Genomic DNA, 10338 nt, shown 5'->3' on the forward strand with positions numbered 1-10338 from the left:
GCCAAGATTTACGAAGCACGCAGCGCGGATGAAAAAACACACGGCTTTCGCGAAAGCTACGTGCCGTTGCCCGCGGTAGTTTCAAATGCGCCCATTCGAAGCAAGCGCGCCGCACAAAATGTGAACTTGAATGTGATTGCGCGTAGTCACCGAGAAAAGCATTTGCGAAAAAAATCAGACAGAGCGATTACGAAAGTGGCGCGTTTCGCGAACGAAGGAAAGATGAACGTTTGGACGACGGTTGCGCACCTAAAAAATATTGAGAGCGTGATTGGCACCGCAGCCAACGGTGCCTTGGAAGAAATCGGGAAAATTGGACTCGAGCACCCTCATCCTGCTCCTATTGTAATCGGGTACAACGTGCGTGGGCAACTCGCACTTCTTCCCTTTGTAAACCTTCAAAATATTCTCTTTCGTGGGGCAATCAAGTAGATCCCACCTGTAAATGTCGCTCTCGCCCTCGCGTCTAAAGAAAATCGCGCTGCCGTTGTCCGTCCCCAAAAACACGACTTTTCCCTTCTTCGGGCCGAGATCGTTGACTTTGCCATTGGCCTGGCCGGACTGCAGATAAGTTGTCTTGATCGAGAACAAGTTGCTGCCGCTGAAGTAAGTGAATAACAAACAGCTGGTACCATCGGGACGACGAATCAGTGCCAGGCTGAGAACGTCAAGGCGAGCAGCGCCGCTGGTCACCGCTTTCGGCAGAATCACGCGATAGCCGCGACCCGAGGTGACGTCGAATACGAGAACGGCACGGCTGGCTGCGTCCGAGACGTAGATGAAAACGTGCCCGTTCTCGGCGTAGTCGGCCACCACGTACTGGAGGCGAGATCGATCGGTCGTCAGCGGGCTGAGATCGATCGTCTTGACGACCTGCGAAGCAAACGTCGAGCGTTAGCGATTGGGTCGTCGGCGAGCGAAGCCCGGCAGGCCGCACCTTTCCGGTCCTGGCGTTGATCGCGACGACTTTCGGCGAGCAGCGCCTCACGGGACAGTCCAGCGAGTCGACGATGCCGGTGTCGAGCGCCCAGAGGATTCCGTACGAGTCGAGAAATACGTCGACGACGCTCTGCAGGGCGGCGCAGTTGCCTTCCTCTTGCAGCGACCAGCAAGGGAACGGCGTTATACTCGCCTCGCAGCCTTTGCTCCGCAGGCTCACCTTGGCCAGAGTGAACGGGATCCCGGATTTCAATCTGCAAGCGTTTCCACGCGTTACTTCCGTCGTGCGAATCGGACGAGCGCGGAAACGAAGCGTGGCGCAACGCGCGGCCCGTCGAGACTTTCAGTTGCGAAATTGGACGCGCGACGCATACCTGGGGAAAGCGAGGAAGGCAGTGTCATCGTACACGGCAGTGCGAGTCGACAGCATGTTTTTGCCGATGAATTTGTTGCTGCTCTTGTACAGCTGCTCGGTCACGGCGCACGGCCAGTCGATCGAATCGCCACCCGACCATCTCACGTTCCTGCACACTCCCTTCGAACCATCGGGATAATCTTGTTCTTCGGCCGTGGCCACGGCGAGGCCGACCAACGCGACCGCCAGTAGATTGCGCATCGCTTTTTGTTTTCCGCGACGGGGCGGCTGAGTTGCAACTGTGCGCTCGCGGATTCGTTTGGTCGGATATAAAGTTGAGACCGCGCGAGATACGTGATTTCTTTCGAAAACATCGCTCATGGAAACGACCGGTTCGAGGAAAAAAATGTATCGCTGGTACTTCCGCAGATGCGCCTCCGCGACGACTATCGTCTTGTCCTTACCGCGTGTGGACTGTAAACTCGCCGACAAGTTGACGGCCCACGGTGCAAATAAAACAAATGACACTTGGCGCTTGGTCGTCGACATTTTTAGCAATAATAAGCATCGTTATTGTCAAGTACCCGAGTACGATTGCGCCACAAAATTGTACGTTTTTCGACCAACGTTGTGCGTTAACAAAGGAGGAAACACTACGCTCGATATGAATTTCTTTTGTTACCGTTGAGCGCACGTGCTTTCAAATAAACCAAATTTACACAGGATTACACGTATTTTCTCTATAAAAATTATGAAAATCCAAACAAAGTGCATTTTCTTGAATTCGGATTATATTTTTACCGTTAAGCTTAGCGCCAACTTTTGATCTTGATTCGGGAGTAGAATTAGAAATACGAAACATAAAATTGCTATTTGATTCTCAGTAGTTCTATTTATTTACATTATGTTACATTACGCATTCAATGCAATGATAACAACACAGAAAGTTTTATAAAAAAATTGTAATACATAATTTTCATCTGATCGTTGCAGACCATTACGGCATTTGTCTTTATTTGCTCTACATTCAAAGTCATCTCGCTACGTTCAATTTCGTTCACATGCAATCGAACAACGAATGTCTTCCGCTTCGGCGCCTGCACGTAGATCAACCTGTCGTACTGGAAACCATTGATACCCGGCTTGTGCAAAGAGAAAAATAACCGACACTCAATTAGACCGAAGCAGGTCTTTACGCGTACCGAGGCACAATGAGAAAAAAGAAAGAACAGGAACGAGCAAGACGCTCGCATTCCGTTTTTTCTCACGCGCAATTATTGATTTACGCAATTATTGATTTATGCAATTGATACCAAAGGAAATCGTACGCAGTCGAGTGCTATTTAGAACAATCGCAGCGCATGATTGACACCACAACCAACAGTGCCTTGAAAGAAATCCGGGAAGTTGGACTCGAGAATCCTGATTCTGCCTCTCTTCAAATCCACGCTAACTTGCGTCGGCAAAGCATAATTATTGCCTTTGTAAACTCTCTGTATACTCATGTAATGGCTTATCGGACTTTCCATCAAGTCCCACCTATAAACGTCGCTCTCGCCTTCCCTTCTGTAAAACACCGCGCTCCCGTTGTCCGTTCCCAAAAACACGATTTTAGCCAATTTCGGTCCCAGATCGTCGATTCGAGCGTTGGCTTCGCCACTGTGCAGATAACTCGTGGCGATCGCGTAAACGTGCTTGCTGTTGATGTAACTCAGCAGCAAGAAATTGGCGTGGTCGGGACGACGCACCAAGCCAATGTAAAGAACGTCTCGCTTGGTACTGCCCAGAGCCACGTGCTCCGGGAGGATGAGACGGTAACCGCGAGCCGAGCTCACGTCGAAGACCAGTATGGCGCGGTTCGACGCGTCCGAGACGTACGCGAAGACCCGGCCGTCGTAGCTGTAGTCGGCGATCACGTACTGCAGATGGGACTCGTTGTTGGTCAGGCTGCTCAGATCGACGTACTTCACCACCTGCAAGCAACGATGCACGCACGAGTCAGCGCGGAACGCGCGATCCGCGAAAGCCACGGGCCGACCGTACGTACCTTGCCGGATCTTGCGTTGACGGCGACGACCTTCGGCGGGCAAGTGCGATTGGCGGTCGCCTCGAAGGAATTGACGACGCCGGTATCCAGCGCCCAGAGGATGTCCTGGGCATCGAGGAACACGTCGACGACGTTCTGCAGAGCAGCGCAGTTGCCCTCGTCGTGGAGAGACCAGCGCGGGAACGGACTCAGACTCGTCCGGCAGTTTCTACCTTTGAGGCTGATGCGCGCCAAGGTGAACGGAACGCCAGACTTGTACCTGCACCGTCGAACGAACGGAATTGAGCGGAGCTCGTCGACGATAACCAGGGAATCGAGATGCGAAGTACCTTGGCAATGCGAGGTAAGCGTCGTCCTTGTGGATGACCGCGCGAGTGGCGATCACGTTCCTGCCGATGTACTTCCCCTCGCTCTTGTACTGCGCTTTCGTGGCCGGACTCGGCCACTCGATGCTATTGCCACCCGACCAAACGACGGCCTTACATTTTTGCGACGGCGGCTCGTAGGCGACGACAGCTACGCCTAGCAGAGTCAGCAGCGGAAAGAGCGCCGGGAGCCTCATCTCGATTACCGCGGTCCGTTCGAGTTCCGGTGTCTTATATGCGAAAACTTCGCTTTGGCCAGTTGACGGGGAGTGTTTTGGAAATAACGCGATGCGCTTGCAAAGCCTTTGCGATGATTTTTCGATGTTTCCGCTCCTCGGTACGTCGTGCTTATTCCTGTACTCATTTTTCTCCGCTATTAACGCGCTTCTGCATGGGAATTCCAGTCTTTGCTAACGACGAGTGATAAATATTCAATAGACACGTTGAAACGACGCGAGTTCCGAACTTTCCAAGCTTTCTTATTTCGAATACGAGATTGTCCAATTCGTGGTTGATTTGATGGAACTGCCTACCCCGGCAAACTGATTATCAAAGTAATAATAAAAATTGAACGAAAAGAATTGAGCATTTAAAAAACAGTGGTCTTGCGGCCGCACTTTACTGTTAACATAATTGCTGGCCCAAACATCCGCGTGAGCGAAGAAAAGTCTCGTGGCCGCGAACTCTTACGCAAACTTGCACAAGTCGGTAAATTCTCGAATGCTCGTGGCAACGTCAACTGTCAGAGGTGAAGGTCATTGCAGTTCAACGATTTGATTGCCCTCGAGCTCGCGTAAACATATAAGTCAAACAGCTTGGGTAAACGCTAACGCGCACATATATAAGTGAGTAATGGCTCGGTTACGTGAGAATCCGCGTCGACTGGTAAGCCCGTAAGCCATTGCACAGCATCGTTGTGACGCAACGATGAGGAGTGCGATCCTGAGCGTTCTGCTCTTAGCGCCGCACGTCAGGCTGTCGTCGGCGGGAAGCTGCGACCGCCAGCTGCTGCCGGAGCTTTCCTTCAACCTCGCCGGTCAAAACCTCGACTGGCCGTGCTCGATCTCCAGAAGCATCTACGAATCCTCCGGTCGCTACATCCCGCGAAACGTAATCGCCACTCGGATGCAGATCTACCGGGACGAAGCGATCGTCGCGATGCCGCGTTACAAGTCCGGCGTGCCGTTCACCCTCGGAGTGACCTCGCTGAGAAGCCGAAGCTGCACGCCGCAAATCAGTCCGTTTCCCAACTGGCCGATCCAAGAGGAAGGCAACTGCGAAGCCCTGCAAAGCGCCGTCGACGTCGTGCTCGACGTGCAGGACGTCCTCTGGGTGTTGGACGTCGGCATCGTCAATACGCTGGAGCAGCCAGTCAGGAGATGTCCGCCGAAGGTCGTCGGTATCAACGTGAAGACGGGCAAAGTGGTGAAAGTCGTCGATCTCGGCAACCTCGTCAGCGCGAACTCGAGGCTGCAATACTTGGTGGTCGACTACGCCAACGACGGCCAAGTGTTTCTGTACGTGTCGGACGCTGCGACGAGAGCCATCATCGTGTACAACGTGACGACCGACAACGGCTATCGCGTGGTACTGCCGAAGGCCGTCACTTTGGGTAGCTCTAGAAAAGACGTTCTGTACCTGGCGCTCGTGAGAAGGAGCTGCGGCACCCCGATACTCTACTTCACCTACCTCGGGGCAAGTCGACTTTACGCGATCAGAGCCGAGAATTTGCGGGAAGGCAAGACCAGCGGCACGGTCATCGATGTCGGACAGAAGCATCACAAGATCGTGATTTTGGGCACGGACAACGGATCCGCCGTGTTCTTCCGCAACAAAGGTGAGTCTCACACTTCTCTCGATAATTGCGACTTATGCGCTCCGCACAATTACCAGACGGTCGCGCGACTTTGCGTGCCTACGTGCAATGCGATAGATTAGTCGAAACAAGCTCAATAAGTACAGCTCGCCGATCGACACGCCTCGATAAAACCTCTCGCGCGAGCGTGCGGACCGAGCGCTTTTCAATTCTCCAGGCGAGCCTGTAATCGCCGTTCCCTTTTTGCGCAGGACAATCCGACGTGTACATGTGGAACACCGGCACCGCCTTCCGCCCTGACAACTTCCTGCTGGTACAGAAGGGCAACGAGTGCCGACTGCCGACTCAGGTCGTGCCGGGATACAAGCGCCTCGTCTGGGTCATCGAGAGCAATTTCCACGACTACATACGGAACACCGTCAGCTGCTCCGGCGCCTCGGTCTCGCTGCATCCTCTCGTCAAGTCCTGCGAGGACTAGGCTTTTCTTCTCTTCGCGCGAATCAATCGAAGTTACATTTTTTTAATATTTTTTTCAATGCCAGCGCAGCGACGATCACGGATCGCAAGCTCGAACGACGAAGAGAGGATCGAACGAGGACAGTCCTTCGATTTGTAACAATCGACGAATAAAACGAGGCGATCACCGATCCAAGTCTTACCCTGTTTTTCATCGAACCAACCCAAGGAGCCTCGCGACAACCACACGTATTTCCGTCGCCTCTCGCGATCCGAATCCAACCCACGCCTGCGCTCTAACAATTCGTCGTCACGATGGATACGTGTCTCACGATACTTTCGTTCCCGGGGCCCGTTTGCACAACGACGAGGTCGCGCGCGAGACGTGCAATCGAAGTCGATACTCGCGCGTAATAACGGGGGCGTCGTTGTTGTTATTCTCTCTCTCTCTCTCTCTCTCTCTCTCTCTGTTCGTTTGCGCAAGCGCCGCGCGCGCCCGTTTAATTACCGACGTTCGACTGTCTCGCTGTGAAAACAACAAACGAAAACACCGCAGAGCCGAGCTTTTGCCACCTTGCGCGAGCGGAACTTTCGTACCCGCTCGACGAGATGACCGACGTGAATACATGTTTGATGCTCGATCGGCCGATCGAATTCGAAAGTTCCGAAAGAAATATGACGCCGGCCAATTCGTAAAGAAGTTTAACGAAAAAACAACAAACTTTTTGCCTGCGCGTGTTTTCACGTAATAACTTCAGAGTCCAAGGTGAGAATATTCAGTTCGAGGCCGTTGCACTGTTCTTGCAAGCCATCCAGCAGCAGTGCAATCGAACGATAGATTCGAATGTTCGGCGAATCATGTAGAAAGTGAAGCAGCCAACGAAGTGTCGCCAGTTGTCAGTGGAACACGTAGCAGTGAAAAGGAAAGAAGAAAATGCCAAACGCCATTGCCGCGCGCGAACGACAAAAGAAATCCAAGGCAGAGCCAGAGAGAAAAAGCCGAGAAACTTTACGCGCGAGAATTAGCCATACGGCATTTCGAAAACAAAAATAAGGCTTGCACGGCAACGCACAAAATCGAAAGTGACTGGCGCTTATACCGTATAGTAAAAGAATGCAGAGCGGCGAGAGAGAGAGGGACGCAAACGGCATAGCGCAGTACCACTTCTCGTTTGTTCCACCTCGAAAAATGCGCTCGGGACACTCTCGGCGCCTTGCAAAGTCGGCCAATTTGCACGCGGGCGAACGCGCGCATTTCTACCTATTCGCTTTAACGATCGGCCGCAGCACCGAGAGAGAAAACGCCTTGAACATTCGGCAGAACTGTCGCTATAGAAAGTTTGCAGCTTTTCGAGCCACTAGAAAGCCTCTCTCGGCGTAGCGCGTGCAGATGGGCGGATAGCGCGCGGCAGCTCGGCCGCAATGCAATCGTGGCGGCGCCGGGTAGAGGGGTACGTAAACAGACTTTCTCCTGCTGGGCTGGCCGTAGCGGCGAGCGCGGCAGTGGTGTGTGACATAATTCGCGTCCGGTTCGCTGCCGCGGGGGCACGCGCGCTCGCGCCTCGGCGCGCGCCAGTTTTTCCCGCGCAAGGATTTTGCCATGCACGCGATTTCGGCTCCCGCCTGCTGCCTCGCCGCCGCGCTGCTGCTCCTCGTCGTGCTCTGCCGCCACGTAAGTCTGCGTCGCGATCGCCGAGCGCGCGCGAGCCGCAAGCTCTCCGTCGTGTGCCGCTTCTGCCGGCTCGACTGTGCCTACCCTTTCGCGCGCTTCGTTGCGGATAATTTGCGCGTTCGTCGGAGAAGCTCTTTTACGTGCGATGTCCTTGAACTCTACCTTCGCTTGGACTCTACGGATCGCGATGTCGTGTAGCGCGCGAGTCGTGCGCGAATGAAAGATCGGAAGAAAACAAAGAAATCCCGAAAGCAGCCTATACCCGGCAATACGCACGAGCCTTATTTTGCTTTCGACGCACAAAACCCGACGCACAATCGTAAAAGTTACGTTCGTTGATACAGCTCCTCGTATCCGCCGATCAACCTTGAAGCTACCGCCGTTGCAAAGTTTTACTTTCTAATGATAGCTACTGCCAATAAAACTCACGTGTCGGCACGCGCAAAAGCAGCGCGCTGAACTTGCGACAATAAGTAAAAAGAATTCCGATCGATATTACAAATCGCTAAACGCAGAGTTCAGAAATGTATCGATCGCTTTCCCTCGCTTTCCTTAGACACGAATTGCTGTAACGTTGCAAGTTGTAACCATCGCTCTATCCACGGTCATATATCCCTGCCCGCTGGAATACATTTTATATAGGTAAAGTATTATAAATTTCAACGCGCGGCAGCGAAGAGCATGCAGTTTGTTCTGAGAAAGTCCGTTGATCGGCGAAAGGAAGTACGATATCGACGAACGTTTCATTAATGCGAACTCATTGGGCAAAATATCACAGCAGCGCAATGAATTGAATTGGTAGAATAGCGCGAACGTTCAGTACAACACGATGCATGCGCAGTTCAAAAGTAAAATTACGTCCTAATTCGAAAGTCCAGAAACCGCGTCCATAAATCAGCTAATATGCCATACATAAATCATTATTAAAATATTAGGTCTTTCAACGAGAAAAACGAAGCCATAATTTGTGCCCAAGTTACATCAAGGCAATTTATCGAGTAAATTACCCCAAATCACTGAAAAGATATTAGGATCGTTAGTTGCCCGTAAAATCCGGCCGCGATATTAGTTTGCCACACTCGACGATTGACGAGCTTTGCAGGACAGCGATGCAGTCGGCGCGCACTCGGACTACCGACTCCTGCAAACAATAGCGGACTTCACGCTGCGCAAGAAGGAGGAGAAGAACAAGCAAGACCTGAGTAAAATACCGGGCATACCGTGGATCGATTACCCGCTCTACCACGAGATCCCCCAAACGAGCTTCAGCTGCGCCCGCGTGCCGGCCTTGCCGGGCATGTATGCCAACGTGGAGACCGGCTGCCAGGTACGCCTTTCCTCGTCGCCCTCCCATCCGCAACCTCGTCCATGCAATTCGACTCTCGTCGTTCGCCAGGTGTACCACGTGTGCCACGACGGCCGGGAAGGCGACCAAGGCGCCACTTTTCTCTGCGCCAACGGCACCATCTTCAATCAAAAGGAATTCGCGTGCGACTGGTGGTATAACGTGCACTGCGGGGATGCTCCAAGGCTTTACAGGTCAGACTTCGCTGCGCGATTGGGTCTGCGATTTGTCGTCATTCGAAAATCGCTCGCGAGTTCCAGCGCTCTACGCCGAAAACCCGTCGCCAAGCTCTCGTCTGGCCAAGCACCGCTATTTCTACATCTTTCGTGGAAAATATACCGTATCGTTGCTTTTACGTCGTGCGCGAACGATCTATTCATCTCCAACATCGCAAACGACAATTATTTATTTGTGCATTTATTTATTATTGTTTATTCTTACATTTATCAACGTTGTCATTTACGTCACATAATTTTCATGTTTTGCTATTTCAGTTTGAATTTGGACCCAGAGACGAATCCCTACGTGCCTCAAGCTCACAAGGAATATATTCGACGAGAAAGGCTTCAAATCGTCGTGGTGTAAATTAAAACTACACGAGTGTCACTTAATATTGTAATAATCTTTTACGAAGAAAATTTCTATTTCTCTGAAATAAATGTAGATTATACGCTAGAATTCCACTAGAAGGCTTGTACATAATCATCGAAGCTCACATACGCAAAAAAAAATTGAATACATCGTTACTGTGAAGAATACCTAAGTAAGCAAAAACATTACAACGGATGACTAATCGTAAACAGGGTCGTAGAAAAGCCAAAACATACTTATATACTTGTACATTGCAATATTGCAATAAACTCCACTTTAGCCACACGGAATTTACCATCGACGACGATGGCAAAGTTGTAGCTCAGTTATCTAACGTGGCAGGCGCTACAGATACAAACGACAATTTTTCAAAATTTCGCGGTCAAGTGAAAGACTTGCAATGCACATGCGTGCGCACACTAGTTGGCAGCACTCATCGGGTCATTATCGCGCTGATAATCATCATTAAACATGACAATCGTCCCCCGTCTTTCGTCGTCATCGCGGCGAAGGGGAGGAAGGAGGGGGAGGGGGAGGGAGGGAGAGAGAGAGAGAGAGAGAGAGAGAGAGAGAGAGATGGAGAAGGTTGCAGTCGCGATCGACTTAGCAACCGTCGCGCCATCTGTGACTAAAGCCGCGAAGTTTCTTACCGAAAAGACTCTAGCGTACACATATAGGCTCACACCGACACCAACACTCATTTTATACAGACGCAATTTCCGCCTGCCGCGCCATCGTCTCTCACGCCTCAC

The 10338-nt window shown here is 51.7% G+C and overlaps 4 protein-coding genes across 4 annotated transcripts; 2 read left to right on the forward strand and 2 right to left on the reverse strand.

Moving 5' to 3' along the window:
• Positions 1–208: 208 nt before the first annotated feature.
• Positions 209–1577, reverse strand: LOC131674131 (uncharacterized). Its single transcript, XM_058952651.1, has 3 exons — positions 1314–1577; positions 938–1193; positions 209–873 (listed from the first exon to the last, which is right to left on the reverse strand). Exons 1-3 carry the CDS (start codon positions 1553–1555, stop codon positions 250–252), a joined length of 1122 nt encoding a protein of 373 aa, XP_058808634.1. The 5' UTR covers positions 1556–1577; the 3' UTR covers positions 209–249.
• Positions 1578–2637: 1060 nt separating this feature from the next.
• Positions 2638–3903, reverse strand: LOC131674123 (major royal jelly protein 5-like). Its single transcript, XM_058952641.1, has 3 exons — positions 3671–3903; positions 3342–3600; positions 2638–3267 (listed from the first exon to the last, which is right to left on the reverse strand). Exons 1-3 carry the CDS (start codon positions 3901–3903, stop codon positions 2638–2640), a joined length of 1122 nt encoding a protein of 373 aa, XP_058808624.1.
• Positions 3904–4633: 730 nt separating this feature from the next.
• On the forward strand, positions 4634–6107 carry LOC131674130 (major royal jelly protein 1-like). Its single transcript, XM_058952650.1, has 2 exons — positions 4634–5543; positions 5774–6107. Exons 1-2 carry the CDS (start codon positions 4634–4636, stop codon positions 5998–6000), a joined length of 1137 nt encoding a protein of 378 aa, XP_058808633.1. The 3' UTR covers positions 6001–6107.
• Positions 6108–7578: 1471 nt separating this feature from the next.
• LOC131674124 (U-scoloptoxin(01)-Er1a-like) lies at positions 7579–9580 on the forward strand. The gene is made up of 4 exons (XM_058952642.1): positions 7579–7650; positions 8753–8977; positions 9047–9189; positions 9490–9580. The coding sequence occupies exons 1-4, from the start codon at positions 7579–7581 to the stop codon at positions 9578–9580; spliced, it is 531 nt and encodes a 176-aa protein (XP_058808625.1).
• The last annotated feature ends 758 nt before the right edge of the window (positions 9581–10338 follow it).

This window comes from Phymastichus coffea, unplaced genomic scaffold, assembly GCF_024137745.1.
Source record: "Phymastichus coffea isolate CEN01 unplaced genomic scaffold, Cenicafe_Pcof_1.1 PCOF00212, whole genome shotgun sequence".
Lineage (NCBI taxonomy): Eukaryota > Metazoa > Arthropoda > Insecta > Hymenoptera > Eulophidae > Phymastichus > Phymastichus coffea.